Here is a 17,087-nt window from a genome sequence, read left to right on the forward strand (position 1 = left end):
ATTTTAGAGGACTTGACTGATGCATTGTTTTTATTTATACAAGCAAATAATTACTAATATCAGGAAGTTATGACGTTATGTAATATCTCATCTGGCTTGTAAGAATAATTTATTTTATGAGAAGCTATCTGAATGTGATCTCTGCTTTTTACCTCTAATTTGCTTCATTATATGGCTTATTGCATGTTTTGTTGTTATATTATTTGCTTTGTAACTGTATCTACACAGGTCTCTGTTGCAAACACATTTTTACCTGACTGCAACTCTGTATCAAATATCTCCACTTGTTCAGTCTCCCCAGGTGGTTGTCCTCTGTTAACCACGTGCGTTTCTCATTCTTGTTTCCTTCTTGTTTTCTTTTCTTTGGATCATATATTTGCAAGGCTAAAACCAAACAAACGAGCTTGGCATCTGATAATCTTGTAAAATCGTCTTGTGACCTAAGAGCTCTGTGGGTTTCTCTGTTTGTTCGTGTATCCTCACTAGCACTGAAAAATTCTGCTGATGTAACAGCCTGTTTTAGGTCTGCTGCTGCTTACGGTTTCTGTCTGAGCAAGAAAGGTTGTGTTCATTTCTTAACCAGTTTGTAGAGTGTCTGACAATGGCATCATTGTGTTTCCCTATGCTCTGGAAGACTTCTGCAGGGCAAGGTCTTACTGAAAATTTGTTCAAATAAAGAGAAAAATAGACTTTGGGTTGGAGTGAGTGAACTGCAGCTGATCTGTGAGACTGAAAGCTGCATTTCAAAAAAAAGCACAATGCAGATCTTGAATCCCAGCAGAAAGACAGCTGCCACCCTGGGCTGTGTACAATTCTTGCTGTACTACTGTGGAGTAGAGGCATCTTAGTTACAGCCCTCTTTCCACGGAAGTTGGCGATCTCGTGTTTCCATAGCCAGTACTTCTACACCTTTCAAATACTTTCTTCTCCATCTCTGTGACTCTCTCGGTGCAAGGGCTCGGTGCAGTGGAAATTGTAGCATTGTATGACACCAAGGGAGGAAGAAAGGGAGAAAACATGGAGATAGCAATATGCATTTCTTCTCCCATCTCTCTGTCCACATTGATTTCGCTAAAGAGGCAAGAAGCAGCACTTTTTAGTACAGTAGTTTTTAAATATGACCAAGAAAATTCAAAGCAATTTAGAACTAGATGTGCATACGGATTGAATATGTTTCACCTCGAAATTAGTTTAGTACGGTGGTCATGATGATTTAGTAAAAAAAATCATTGTCTAACTTAAGTGTGAATGTACTTGTCTGTATTTCTGTCAGATCCTGACTGACTTACAAGTTAAACAGATTTTTACTGTAAGCATGAAAATCAAGGTTTTAAGATTGTAATTTTTTTATTTGTAGAGAAGTACAAAAATCCTCTAGATTTTGCAGATTTATTGATTTTGCAGATTTTTTTTTTTTCCCTTATGGCTGTATTTTTTTGCTTAGTGCTGACTTCAGTACAAACAGGAAAAAAAAAAAGTTGTTGTATTCATTTGGAGTAGGTAAAGTGAATAGTGTCATACTTTTGACTGTAACTGTATGTCCCCCTTTAAAAGTGGAAAACTAAAGCTTCTACAGCATGGATTTTTCATTTGGTTTTTGTTGATATCTCCTAGTAGATATCATGGGTTCTCACCTTTCTTTGCGTGTTTTCTTGATTTGTTTTTTTTTTGGTTTTTTTGTTTTACATTCTTTACCCTTTCCTTCCCCGTACCTACCCCCTTTCATGTCTGTCTCCCTAATTTGATGTACTTTTTATAAAATAATTAAGACTGGTAATTTCAAATTTATTTGGGCATGCAATATGTTTTGCAAGAGTTTGCAAAAAATGTGTGTAATTTTATGCCTAATTTGAGTACACTGTGACAAGATTGTTCATAACAGTTGGGCTGATCACCTGTAAAAACTACCTTCTGAGTGCATTGCAGACCATGCATGAAAACTCTGGCTTTTATACAGACTTTCTAAGGAAATTTTAGCTTTTTGCGGTTAATTTTTTAAAAATAATTTATATTGTAGCATCTGAACATGTGTTTGCCTTACTAAACCACAGAGACATTTTAACAGTTACAAACATAAGATCTAAAGGTATAGAAACTAAACTTTGGGTACCCTCATTCTTTAGCTGATGAAAGAAGGAATAGCTATAATTACGGTACATAACAATGAGCTAAACTTCTGAAGAGGAGCTTTAGGTATGGAAAAATAAAATCCTTGTGACCCATTTTTAAATGAAAGACTTAACTTTGCTGTTTAACCTCATCCCCTACTCCAGGCCTTAAAATTAGAATGTTGCTATTTTGTAATAAGGGACATTAGTATAATGTTCAGCCTCCTGTTGAGGAACACAATGCTTATCTAACTTATTACTGTATATCTGAATCTAAGCAATCTAAGTATTTTTTCATCTAATGTCATAAGTGAGGAATATTAACTAGGGTAGCAATCTCTTAGTAGAAGATTGCTTCTGCAGCAGTAGTTTTATGATATTCATTTCAAACAATACTATTTTAGTGATAAAACAGCATAAAAGGGCATGAGCTCTTTCTCATCCGTATCTTTAAAGGTTTATTTATGAAAGCACAGTAGGGTAGTAGATAAAATGAATGAAAAGTAAATATTATGTTTAATCTTTATCCTCAAGCATGAAGTTACAGTATCCACAAGCTGGCAGACGTGACTGCTTGGCTGCACTAATTTGCATGACACGTCAACAACTTGCATCTAGAAATATATGACAAAGAAGTTTGAAACCTTTAGGTATCTCCTTATAGGTTATGAGAATCTTCAGTGGGGAAAGTAACCAGTTAGTTTGCAGAGGGGATTCTAGGTTTGATTAGGGTAGGAGACAGAGAGGCGCTCAAAATTACACTTTATGATTGATGTTCTGTGGTAAAAGCTGAGTTCGGTTAAATCATTATGTGCCATCAGCACAGACATGCTGTTACGACAGCCAGGACTGAGTGTTGGGTTTGGGGGTTTGTTTGTCTTTTTATAAGGATTAATTAGAAATGTTTGATCTCCTATGGTACCAAAATGTCTTCACTACTTGAAGTAGTCCCTGTTTACCCTCTCACATTTGCCACTACTAGCCAGCAGTTACTTCTGGATTTACTTTTTTAAAAAAAAAACAAACCAACACACATATATATATATATAAACCCCACCACTCTTACAGACAGAATATTATTATTCTTTTATAAGAAGACAAGGATATACCTGTGAAAGATACGATAGGTCCAGTTCTGCGATTGCCAATTTTACGTTTGGAATACACTTCAATCTGCAGAAAAGATCTGTTGTCACAATACCTAGTGAGATGATGACCACACCACTGCCCTGATCTGCTCTCTTAACCTCTTGTTTGGAACTTTGGGGTTTCTGCATCCTCTCTGGGACAGTTACAAGCTCTAGGCCTTTGTACAGTGGAGTTTCCTGCATGTGACTTTTTGTAGTGTACAGTAATTTTTCTTAACAGGCGAAAGCCTTGGGATAATTTTGCTTAATGCTGGTGATCAAAATCAGAATGAGAAAGCACAAGCCATTGCAAAATTCCATGCATTAACTAAATATTATTCTGGGGAAAGGAATCTTCGTATTTTTGCTTCAGGTTTCTCATTAACCATGTGTCTTGCATTACCTTTCATTAAATATCTCTTTTGACTGTTTTTGCTTGTGTTAAACAATCAGGAATAAATTTGGCATGCAGTTTGTTTACTGCTTAACAATGAGGACCACTCAACAATTAGAAAGTTTGTCCTAGACTTCAGCCTGCAGATAATATCTCTAGCTTCCTTTTTATTTATTTTTTTAAAATTTGTTTAAAGCAGAGTTCCAGAATCCAAACTAAAAAGGAGCTGTGTATTGTGTCTGAGGCTTTAGATCTTGTAGAGATTGGATTTATCAACCTTTTGTTGTTCCGCCTTTAAATGGCGTCACTCGTCTGTAGCCTGTAGGCCCAGACTATGCAGCTGATTTATTTTATTGTTTTATTTTTAAATGTGGGAATTGCTTTAGGCCCTTATGCTAATACTCATATTTTCTGAATTAGTGTTGTATTGTTACAGCCATTCTATTGGAGGAAACTATAGTATTCATGCAATTGACTGAAATGGGAATGAAATGCTTAATAAAGTTGAGAATAAAAGTTGACATAAAACATACATTTTAAATAAAGCCAGACAAGACTGGTAGCTGCTATGTAAAACTGCTTTATCTGTTGCTGTTCTACACCCATTCATTCACCTGGCAGTCATGCTCTTTGGTACTCTTTCAATGTCGTTGTGGTCCAGAATTTTGGCAGCAAAGACAACCTGTTCTTCATGGGGACAGTGCTTTTTTCCCTTCTGGTCACTGGCAAAATGTGGCTCTCAGTAGGTAAGTATTCTCCTGTTCATCAGCTCACTTTCAGAAAAAGCAGCTGCTTTGTCCTGCTAACTTTTAGGCCAAATTCCTTTTAGAGCACAGGACTTGAAGGGATTTAGTAGGCCACTAAATAAACATGGTTCTATAGCACTCATGGGAATCACGGCACCAAAGAAATTGTGTTCTAGCCTGCAACATAACCATGTAGTTAATTTATTTGGTTCTTTTTGCTCTAGTGTTAGTCCCCTTGCTGTATTTGTAGACCTGATCTAAGTAGCTCTCTGAGCTTTAGATTGCTGATGGGTGATAGAAACAGCAATTTTACAATTTGAAGGGAATATAGTAGTATATGTGTGCTGACACCATTAAAAATAGGAGAGTCCCAAGAACAGACTCCAGCTCATTCTTGCTATTTGGCCTCCAACAGAGAACAGTGTAGTTTGCATCCTTTGGAAAGGTCAGCTTGTGGACCCCTTCCTTGGTCCTAGGTGTGTTCACACCTGAACGCAGTTGTAACATTTTTTTTGGGAAGATCATTTAGCAATGCTTTTTTACTCTCTGTTTTCTTTTGGTTTGATTTACTCATAGCCAACATAGTAGCCTGCATCAGTTCCGTTTTACTAATTTTTCCAGAACATGAGTGACAAGAAAGGTACATGTTTACTCCAGATAAGCTCTTGCCACTTTGTATGACTATTGTCATTTCCCTGTGGGACTTTTGGAATGGGTTTACATGCATTTCTAATTCACTTTTTTTGTCAGCTTTGGGATAGTTTCCTTGTTCAAAATAAAGGCAACAAAGGACTCCTTCCATATGTTGATGACAGCAGCAAGCTTAAGTTATTTTATTATTGTGAGATGTTTCCGACTTGAGCAAAAGCAATAATGGTGGGGGCACAAATCAACAGTTTCCCCAACATCTTCCATATCGAATTAAGTCTTGTCAGCATTGTTGGAGTGGACAGCTTTAAGGACAAGTTTTTGAACTTTGTTATGTAACACACCACATTGTTTCTTTGTGTTGCTCTGCCTTTTCTGGAAATATGGTTTGGTAGCAACACCATTTAAACAGTTCCTGCTCTTTCTGAAATTTTGTAACTGGTTCTGGTTGTTTTTTGGTTGGTTTTGGGGTGGGTTTTTTTGATAGAATGCAAGATGCTTTGGTTGCTATTAGAGATGTACATTGCAATGTAGTTGTTAAAAAGACTTGATCTGTACCTTGCTACCCAAGATCTATTTTATTTTGTAAACCTTTTGTAGCTGCAAAGAAGTAAAGAGATGATAGCTTCTTTTTGCAACAAAAAACTTTTATATTATTTGTCCCAGCTTCATCTCAGTTCCAGGCTTAAATGAGATTTATATCCCATTTAAAAAACACTTAGAGTGGATATAGCTTATTAGAAGGATAGTGCAGAATATCCTAATTATGTTTTTCTGAATTATGTTATTTTCCCTTTGAATTCAGAAAATCTAACTATCATACCCTATTTTAGTCCATTTGACTTCAATTTTAAATTCCTAAAAATATATTACATGGATTAGACAATTGCATAGGAATTTCTTGCTAATTTCTGACAGATGACATCAATAGCTATGCCTTGAATTTAGGTCTTTAACCTTGTGAACGATAGTTATGACATACTTGGATTCTAATGCTGAACTTTTCAGTTCACACGCAGGATGCTGTATTTTCATTTCACTGTAGCTAGTTAGGAATCTATGAGGAAAGGAGGATGAAATACCTTCTTAACCAATAGTTATGAAGGTTTAAGGGGGAAAAAAAATAATAAAACAATTGGCAAGCCAACCATATCCTCAGAAAACCTATACTGCAAGCCCTGTGAGTTTCTCAAGTTTCCTTTCCTAAGCAGTCCCAGCGGCAGAGTTCTGGGTCAGGCTTTTACTACTTCTCTTCAGCTACGCCTCAAACATCAACATGCAAACCTGTGTCTGAAAACTTAAGTGAATCAAAGTTGGCCAGAGGGCAAATATTTTGTGCATACCTTTATGTTTTGTTTTGTTTTGTTTTGTTTTTTAGGTGGATTGGTTCATGACATTCTTTAGTCTGCCTAAATTAATTCTACTTTTTCTGGTCTCATTTCTCCTAATTAATTTGTAATTTTGCAAGTGGGACAGTAGGTGATACAGCACCTTGCTGCTAAGATGGGAACTGTGTGTCTTGAAAAAATACGTGTATGCTTCCTGACTGCAATGTAAAAAGAACTTGAACTTCCTGTTCTAATTATCTGGCTTTTCTTCTTTCCTCCAAGTGATTTACAAAGGTTTTCTTCTCTGTGTTTAGTACAGTGTAAAACTTGCCAACTTGAGTAGATTAAATATTAACCTCTATCATCGATGTAATGGCTGCAGCCCTTCATTGAAAAGTACTTCATCTAGAATAACGTCATTTTACAGATAAGGGTCCTTTCCTGACATTACTGGCTTCTCATACCAATGATGTAGAATTTACAGTAAGCTGAATTCAAGCAGCTTAGAGCCCTGTGGAAGACAGTCTGTGAATTACTTGTTGCTTTTATGCTTGCAAAGCAAATACGTATGAAAGTGTGTTTTAGTGGCTAATTTTAACCCCCAAAAGCAAGACATTTTGATGGCTTTATTTTATATTTTTTTTTGTTTATTTTAAAAGCAAAAAAGCTTCAAGACCTCTTATGTTCCCTAAAAGTGATCAAAGAAAATCCCAATATGTACGTGGTTATTTTGCTTTTTAAATAAAATTCATATTGGCGCCTACTACGTCAAACATTCAAATAAAATACAAATTCTCACAGTTTTAGCTTACATCAAAGATGGAAATCATTGTGTGGTTTTGGAAACCAAAGCAATTCCAAGATAGACACAGTTGGAATTTTTTTTATGTGACAGCTTGTTTCATACACTTAGTAACATCAGTGTGAAGTTGAAAGTGTGCATCCTAATGAAGAAGGAATTCTAGGGGAACTTTTATTGTGGTTCTTTTAGGATTAAGATTCAACTAGGTGACATAGTTACACTTGTGATGGATTTATGTAACAGAAGCAAAGTTAAAGTATAATAAAATTATTCATTTTTAGATGTGTATATAGGCTACAAGGTACTAATTCTTGAATTTGTCATTAGTAATGCAAAGTATCTTGTACATTTTCCTGCAGATGAGTACTAATAGTTGGGTTTCTTTTGGCAGGTTGTCAAGTTGTTAAGTAACAAAAGATCTCAAGCTGTTGGAATATTAATGTCTAGCCTTCATTTAGACATGAGGGACATTCAGCATGGTAAGTGAAATAATTATTGTTGATTCTAGCTCACATCACATCATTAATAATCTGGAAATGCTAATTATTTCTGTCTTATATGTAAAATAAACTAATAAGAGGTGCTTTTTTACACTCTCTTTTTCCGAAAATAACTTGTTCAGGCATTTATTTTCCCCTTTCTAGTAACGTGTTCCCTTGTCCTGTATAGAAAATACAACTGTTTATTTCCAGAATTGCCATCAAGTATCAAAGCTGTATAAAATATAGACACTTTGATTTGGGTATTTCTGAAGAAAAGTGTGATGTGTTGTTTATTTTAATTCTGATAGCCTCAGGACATATCCAGAAAAGTGAATTATAGCATTTAATTGATTTGCTATATAAAATAGTTCCTATATTTGGGTTAGCACAAACTGTGGAGTTCTTTCATCTTCAACAGCATTTTTTATAAAGGGAGATCTTTTAGGGCAGTGTAATACTTTTCACATTTATGCTAAGAGACAGTAGTGCAAAAAGGTGAAAAGTGGAATTGCATTTATATTCAGAGCATCCCTTATGTTTCCCAAAGGCTTTGGATAGATTTGAAGCAGATTGAATTATCCTGTGAAGTGCCAGCCTATCTATTAAATAAATGTGGTTTCAAGTACAACACAGACTTCATAAATCACGAAAACATCTTGTGAACTTTCTAAGCTACGTATTTACAGCCATGCATTCAGTTTACTATTATTTGCTTATTTTGTGCAATTATTCATAAATAGAACAAATTTCAGAGCACTCTGTCAGCTAGTGAGTAACTCTTAATCACAGTTTTAAGCTTTTATTAAATTGTTTTGATGGTTACTAGACTTCCTCAAGCTGAAGCACTTAAGATGGTAGTCATAGAGCAAGGCGCCAGTACTGGCGCCAAGAAGGACTTGGTATTTCCAAAGCTGGCAGATGTAGTTCAGTTAAGTCATAGAGCAAAATCTGAAAACAATGATATGGTCCTTTCCTTCAGTCAAATATTCAACTTGGTTTCAGTTAATAATGAGAACCTTATGAACAAAGGAGTCCGCCTAACATCTGTGTCTGTGGTAAAGCCAGCACAAGTTCATTGAAAATTTGCTTGCTTAACATGCAACACTAACAATAACATGGCATGAATGTCAGTAGTTGAAGGGGTCAAACAATATTATGCTTAACCTTTATCCTATTACAATATTAAGCACACATGATCGTCTAAGAGCTGTGTGCAGATTTTGTATATTCCCCTTTCAATAGCTGTTTTCTAAAACCAAAACTCTTTGCAAAAGGAAATTTAGTACTGCTCTTATTCCCTTGCTGTGCAGAAGTGATTGAAGAAACATGAGGGAACTCTTGTCTGAGGGGCGAAATTGTGGAAATGGTTGGAAGATCCTGCTGTTAAAAATGGTGTTTTGTTTTGTTTTTTTTTTTTAAGAACATAAAATAGGGGTGGAAGAAAAGTGGTGAGGGGCAGGAAAGAAATTTGCACAGTGGGGCAAGCAAAATAGAGGAGAAAGCTCACCAAAAAGTGTTTCTGGTATCACTCCATGCAGAGTTCTCAAAGTGATCTAACCATAGAGCCCATGGAGAAATTATAAAATCACAAGCCCAAGTATTTAGCTTCACCTTTACGTATGCGCTATTTTTACTTGTTTGTTAAAAAGTAAGGGGTTTACATATTTTGACTTTTATAGCTTACTGGTTTATCTGTTGCAATTTGAATATACTAATGAGAAGGAACTATCAAAAACTAAATAATGCTAAAGAGTTGCCTGCATTAGCAAAATAGGCACTTGATGTATTTGCATCTTACTGTATAAAGATTTAAGATGTATGAGAATAACTACAGCAAAAAATGTGATCAATGTTCTTTGTCCCCTGGCTCAGGGCTTTAGTGGTAGTCTTTTGTCATGTTTAATGTACAGTGACATGTACATTTACCCATATCTCACTCAGTACAACAAAACAGCAATATTTTTTCATAAATTTGAAAGGCAGTGAAATGAAACTTTTTTTTTTCCCCCACTCTGACAATTTGTGGTACTAGGCAATTCGCTTTATAGACTTTTTGTAAATGTTCCTTATGTTGCAGAGAAAGCATATCTGTGGGATGCAGTGTTCATGTAAATTGCAGAAGAATTGTAATTTATTTTTTTATTATTTCTTTTTTTTACTCGCCATAGAAAAGCATCCATAAAGAGAGAGAAACTTTCAATGCAGTGTGGTATTCAGTCCATTTCTTGGTTTGCATGCTATTGTGTTTTATTTTTCTAATGGTTTAGACAAATTTCCAAGCATTATAGGAACAGAAAGGAAAACAATTGCACTGGGTATTAATTCACCTAATAAATTTAAGATTTCAAGTTTTAATTCATATGGTGCTTAACTGAAAAGCTTAAAATAACTTGAAACCTGGGCAACTGTTGCATTTAATGTCTTGTAATTATTTTTTTTTGGCTGGGTTTTTTTGGTGTACTTTTGTTTGCTTTTTAAGATACAAAACAACGGTGAAATATTGTCTGCAAGAAACAATCCTTAATGAAAGATTGTTTTGGAAACTTGAAAATTTGTATTGTTTATGGTATTTTGTGAACTGATCTTGAACACTTAGCTACTTTTTCATGCATGTGTGATCAGATGACATTTAATGAAAGATCTCAGAATATTGTAATATATGCTAAATGGCTTTCTTTGATAAGGATGATATCCTTGTTAAGTGTCTGCTTGTAGAATTGCATTTGTCTGCTCCCAGCTTTGAAATAGGTTTAGTGAGGAAAAACTCCCAAACCCTGGTTACTTTAAAAATATTTTTACGGTAGAGAAGGAGGAGTTGTAATAAGCAGAGCAGATTTGTACTGAACTTGAGTATGTCTTTCTAGTAGTGCTTTAAAGTAGGGTAGGTTGATTTTTGTTGTTGTTATGGGGTTTTTTAGTAAATTCTAATTGCTAACAGAACTCCCAGCTATTTTACGTAGTCTCGGCTAGAACTGTAAGAAATGTTGGTCTCTTTAGTCGCTGTGCCATTTCTCTATGTTGTTAGTATAAAAATGAGTCCTCTTCTCATGGTTTCTCTGGTTTCACACAAGGTTTTACTGACGCCTATTTTTTTACAATCATCTATCAACTATGCAAAACACTTCATCCAGGCATTTTGCTTGCTTTTTTATTTTCACTATACCACAAATATCCTTTATCCAGTATTATGTTCCCACTGGAAATATTGCTGTATTTGGCTGCATGATAGAGTCAAGGCTTGAGAAATGCCAAACAAGCACTTCTTACATATTTTTTCCTTTGTAGCTCAGATTTTCTTCCTAGAGAAAAGGCTTTTTGGTTTTAACGTTAGTCTTTGGGTTTTTTTAACATTTCAGAAATGCCGTGTGTGCTTAAATGACAGATTCAACAAGAGTCTGGTTAACTGCATGTAATGATCTATGATGAACACTGTATACTTGAATATATAATTGCATGTTAAGCCTGTGTCTGCATTCAGGGACCACGTCTCTTAAATAAGATATCTCCTTCTAATAAAGCTGGCTGTCATCACATGAAACGTAACAACTGTTTGAAATTGTAACTATGCTGCAGAGAATATGGTTGTCAGTGCCTTCCCCAATCCCCTTGCTTTTAAAGCTACAATGTATCATCTTCTGTGTATAAGCTTTTATGGCTGTTAAAAAGCGCAGTAAGAACAGCAAAAAATTTTCCTGTGTGTAGAAAAATAGAAGGAAAAAATTAAACTGAAGATATAAGCCAGAAGAAAAGTAAATTTTATATTTCGTGCACATAAATATTCCATTTACTACACAGTCAGATTTATATCTAGTATTTATTTCCAAAAAAGAAATTAATCTTTTGTTCACCAAAATCATCTTAGTCTGAGCATGCCTTGTAAATGTTGAAAGTAGAAGTCTGGCAAAAAACAGCACATGCATCTCTCTCTCTTTTGAGGTTGTCTGTAATCTTTTCCAATTCAGTAAGTTTCTCTTAGCAGGGTTTATATTTTCAGGTGCTGTGTTACTTCTGGCATGGCTGCAATACTCCTATGTTTCTGTAAGGTTCTGCATAGCACCTTGTGGTTGTCCTGGCTGTGTTGGAAGTGGTTTGGAGAATTCTGCCTCTGAATTTTGGACCAGCTTTCTCATATCCTCATTTAATAAATCATCCCTTCCCCTTTCTGAGACACTGGTAATCCACGGAATTTCATGGAGCTACCTGTCCCACTCCAATAATTGAAACAGCACACCCCCCCCCCCAAAAAAAAAAAAAAAAAAAAAAAAAGCTGTAGTTTGACAACACACACAAAAAAGAAACACCCCCCCCCCCCCAAAAAAAAAAAAAAAAAAAAAAAAAGGGAAGATCAAGGATCTCTTCCTTACAGCTCTCAACTCATTGTTGGTCAGTGATATTAGGAAAGGAGGTTATATAAAAGAATGTAATAGGGAAAATAGTTATGGAAATGGCAGGCAGATTCACCTACCAGCTGGTAAAGCCCAACTTTTTAATCTGGATTTGAGATTATTTTACTGAAAGTTATATTTGTGGCAGAGCTTGCTCTGCTAACAGAAGTACAACTTTGAACAACAGATATATCTTCTGTCCTGAATTCAAGACAGAAGTGCAGGAAGTGAACGTACTTCAAATGTTAGTGGGCAAAATAAATGTTTATTCTTTAGTATTTGGCTGTTCGTGACAAATAACAGAAAAATCTTGGTTTTGTTTTCTTACTTGACTGCTCACACTGACACTTAGAAATTATGAGCTAGGAGAGACTTTGTCAAAGGTTAACTGAATGATTTCACTGGAGGAGGAGGATAAAATGTCTCTTACGCTGCATTATTTAAATGTTCTGTGCAGTTTTTCACACATTGAAATATCACATAGTCTCAGTGGTCATAGGTCCGAGAGGTGCTCTAAGTGGAAACCAATCAGGAAAGAAAGACTCAACATCTGGAAATGAGACTCGTGATTAGTTTATCTTATGGAAGGTCCGGAGGTGATCTGAGCATTATTATCCTTATAACAATGTATATGTATAAGCATAATAATTTGAAACTCATAGTACTGAAATATTTGTCAAGAATGGAGATATTCCCAAAAGACATTTTACTGTTTAAACAAGTTATGAGGACAAAACAATATACAATCGGATCAAGTTCTTTGGGTATTGTTATACTGGAAGACAAGCCAGCTGCCCAAAATTGTTATTTCTGTCCATTTAAGTTATAAAAAAAATCCTGGATGTAAGAATATATAGAGAGCATTTTTTTCTGTCAGGTGTCAAGTCTGTATTTCTTTATTAGAGGAATGATTCATAAAGTGATTGCAGTCAGTGCAGGTTAATAACAAAGTTTGAAATTTTACCTATTAGTTCTGGCTTATTAATTGAGAATCTTTAAACATTTTTTTCTTAATCAAATATTGTGGATTCAAAAACCTAAAAACTTAAAAGATTATGGTTTAAGCTTCCCTTCTTGATAGCCTTTCCAACAGGAGTTCAGACTCTTCAGAGACACCACCAAGGAAACCTTGGTTGGTTCAGCAATTTTCTGCCCTATGAACTAGCACTTTCTCGAAATGTCACACCGTAATCCTCAGTCCTATTCCTCTATTTCTTCTGAGCTTTATGCTACCATATTTATTACATTATGCCTGCTGTTAGATTGTAAGCTTACACATCTTATTTGCTTATAATTACTTTACAAGCTCTTATTGTGAAATTATTGGTAAGGAAAACAATGGAATACACAAAATTACTTTTATAAAAGACAGACTAGAGTTAAATTAGAGTGCCACACATATGTATTGCTACAAATGTTTCTATGGCTTTGATGCTGTTAGTATGCCCACAGTGTTCTGTATCGAACAGCCGAAAGTGATTCTGGAGCCCTGAACTGGCCACTCCTGCCAGAGGCAGCTCATGAGGAAGGACAACCAAGGTCCTTGGAGACAGGTGGGGTTTCAAAGAGATGTGGTATAAGCCCCTGAGCTGTGGGTGAAGGCCCTGAAAGCCAGTCCTGGCTATTAAAAGCATGGCGCCCATCCTCTCTCTATCCTCTGAGATTTTCTGAAGCTTAGTTCGCAGTGACCAGATGCCAATAAAGCAATAGGAGCAGTTGTCAAGGAAAAAATACAACCTCGGTTATCATTTTCTTTAAGTGTGCATGCAACACATCAAGATAACGAAGGACAGAAATATTCATATCACCGAGAAAGGAACTGAATGTCTTATGTGACACATCCTTTTAGAATTTACAGTTTTCTATAATGCAAAATACATTTTAAAGAACTTAGCTTTTTTTAAATGAGGAAAATCATATTGAGTGTTTTCACAATATTTGAATCAGCAGAGACTAATTACTGCCACATTGGATAGTTTGGATAATTAAAGATTTTTGTTGTTGTTAAGAACATACGAATGTAATTTAATAGAGAAGTTTTGTAAGAAACTGTTACTGCATTGTTTGTCTGTTGTTTCAGTTGAAACAGTTTATTTTTTTTCTTGGAAGTCTGATTAACTTTAAAACTTTGAGAGAAAAGTTTTAGGAAAGTTCTGTTCTCCCAAAAGAAAAAAAGCAGTACTGTTATTTCTCATTTGTGTACTGTGTAGTCACTCATGAGAGGGATTATTACAACATTTTAAGCATAAAAGCAACAAAATCATGTATGCTATTAGCATTAGTACCATGCAAAAGTGGAGCGGGGGCAGAGGGTGCGGGGGGGAGGGAGAAAAAGACCACCTGGTCTCCTTTCCGTAGCAGAAATATTTTCCAGTGGCCATACTTTTATACATTCCTGAACTACATAGAGATTTTAGCATTATGAAAATTAAGAAAGGCTTGTTAATTGACTAAGACCTTTCAATAATGCAGTCACTCATTTTTTCATTAAATTGAAAGGTTTAGAAGAAAAAGATGTTTGCAATAGCAATCCATTTGTGATTTGCTCATGGGTTTGTTAGATTTGATTACATTTTTACACAGAGAAAATTTGTATAAAAAAAATAACACTACTTATGTATATAGCCATTAAAATCTAATTTAAATAGAAGGTAGTTAAAATGAGGATTTAGTAAAACTTGTTATATTTGATCAAATGGAGATGTGTCTAGCTTAGTACCTGATCTGCTGTGTGGATAACCAGGAAAGAAAAATCACCACAAAAAAACAGCGACACTGACCGCTCGTTATGTAATTTTTTTTAAGCTCTCTTTTTTATCTTTTTGAAGTAGTTGTCTTTCTCCAAATTGAAAAGCTTGTTTGGAACAGTTTTCATATGTGTTGTATGTTCTCTTGATTTTTTTCCTTGTCACCAGTCTACAATCCACAGTTCTCTTTCTTCTCTTTGGAAATGAGGTGACTAGCTCTGTATGCTGTTTTCAAGATTTACGTGTGCCATATGCCTATGACACGGTATCGTATCATCTTCTATTTCAGGCTCCGTTTTTTCTATATTGTTACTGCCATTCTGTTTGCCCTTTAATTGTTGCTAATTATTGAAGTTATGTTTTCAGAGAAATATGAAAAAAATCTGAGTGTCTATTTTGGGAGACTAGTTCTAATTTTGTATCCATCAGTATTTTTACAATTTGAGGTTTGGGTTTGTTTTTTTCCCCATCTACTTTGCATGTATTGACACTGAATATTTAAGAGATCGTTTTGTACGTGTTTGTGGTCAACTTTAAAATGGCTACCTTTTAGTATCTGCCAACATCACCACCCCACGTTCATTAGACAGCAAGGAAACCTGCAAAGATCCTAGTAAGGCTCAGCTGCTACAACTCCATACTTTGAAAACTGATCATTCATTTTTGTAATTGATTTCCTATTTTTTGAGCAGTTTTTATTTTTAATCAGAGTAGAACTTTCCTCTTCTCTCGCAACAGCATGGATTTTTTCTGAAGTAAGGATTGTGAGGAGCCTTTGCAAATCCAGTATCAGTCTGATCACTCTAACCTGTGCCTTTGTTGACTCCATTAAAGCAGTACTATTTAATTTGTTGCTCGTGAGTGTCTACTACAAAATGACATGCTACCTGTCTTTCTTACTACATTGGTTTATCTGTACGTTCTTTAAAAAAGCTGTTCTTACATATAATACATAGATATTTTCCAGGCACAGAAGTCAGACTGACTAGTTTGTAGTTTCCAGCATCATCTTGGGAATCCTTTTAAACTTCGCATTTGTATGTTCTGAAACTTGCTCAATTTGGGACGGTGCCCAAAACATATCACTCAAGAAGTATAGAACTTGTCTGAGAACCTTTTTGACCTTTTCTGTGGTTGTGAATCCTAACACAAATAGTGTTTAACTTTTTCTGATTCTCTTTCTTTTGTGCTCTTTTTACAGCCAGATTATCGGCATGCCCAACTGTTTCCTGTCAGGCTTCACACATCTGATGTGTTTGAAAGCAGTTTTATTACTAGCTTTATGCATTTGGCAAGTTGGGTTTAGACCTTTTTGTTCTTGTGCAATTTCTATTGAACTTACGAGACTTGTTTCTTTTCTGCTTTCTTTGACTGATTTCCACTTTTTGAAGAGTATCTTTTATTTACAGGTGTCCTCCGATATTTAATCATATCTGTGGTTTTGAGGAGTAGGAATACTGGGCATATGAAAAGACAAGGGAAAAAAGGGTGCTTTTGAAGTTTTCAGTTGGTGATTATTTTTTTCTTCTGAAACTCTAATGCAGTGTCTGTAAGCTTCTTTCTGATGTCTGAGCTTTCTTACCCTTTTAACTGGCTTCTCATTTTAATGTAATTCCTCCTTGTAAAGTCTAATTTTATGACATTGTTTTTAAAAAATCTTTTTCCCTGTCCTATAAAGAAATTTCATTTAAGACCGTTATGATGTCTCCTGCTGTTTTGTACACTATTCAGAAGTAAATCAAGTGTTGCTTCTCCTCTTTTGGTATTTCTGCCTCGTTGCTTTGAGTAATAATCGTAATAGACTAAAATTTAGACTCTGCATGATGTCTCAAAATATATACTTAGCAGATTAAACCTTCTGCTATTATGTTTTCTGTGTTGCATATTATCTTACGGCTTTTACCATTTAGAAGTCATTATTAACATGCTTGTTGAGTGATCTGTAATAGGGTACTAACTGCGTTTTTTTCTGTTTAGGCATGAACTCCCTCAGTAGAGATCTGGTACAACTGATGCTTTATCTTAACTAACTCACACTTCCTTTGGTATTTGTTGCACTCTTCTGCAGCAAGCAATTATGGCACCGTATATAACCTTATATTATTAGTGTCATACTGATTATCCTCCTTCTGTTACATTTGGAACAGCCATTAAATCCATCAATAAATATAAATTTGCCCATTGCAAATGTTAGATGCCCGGAAACTGTACGGAAGCACATCATATCCACAGCTTGGACTTTTATCTATTTAGTTCTGCTTATCTGGGTCGTTTTGCTGACTGACCTCCCCCGGCTTATACCGGGACTCCCCTCCTCCCC

At 35.4% G+C, this 17,087-nt stretch overlaps 1 protein-coding gene across 1 annotated transcript in view; it reads left to right on the plus strand.

The window, feature by feature from the left end:
- FMN2 (formin 2) overlaps positions 1-17,087 on the plus strand; it is a 162,720-nt gene that overhangs the window by 65,085 nt on the left and 80,548 nt on the right. Inside the window, exon 7 of the mRNA XM_009893653.1 lies at positions 7,545-7,632. Coding sequence (XP_009891955.1) covers positions 7,545-7,632 — 88 coding nt within the window. The remainder of the gene's footprint in view (positions 1-7,544; positions 7,633-17,087) is intronic.

The sequence above is a fragment of the Charadrius vociferus genome, unplaced genomic scaffold, assembly GCF_000708025.1.
Source record: "Charadrius vociferus isolate BGI_N301 unplaced genomic scaffold, ASM70802v2 scaffold309, whole genome shotgun sequence".
NCBI lineage: Eukaryota > Metazoa > Chordata > Aves > Charadriiformes > Charadriidae > Charadrius > Charadrius vociferus.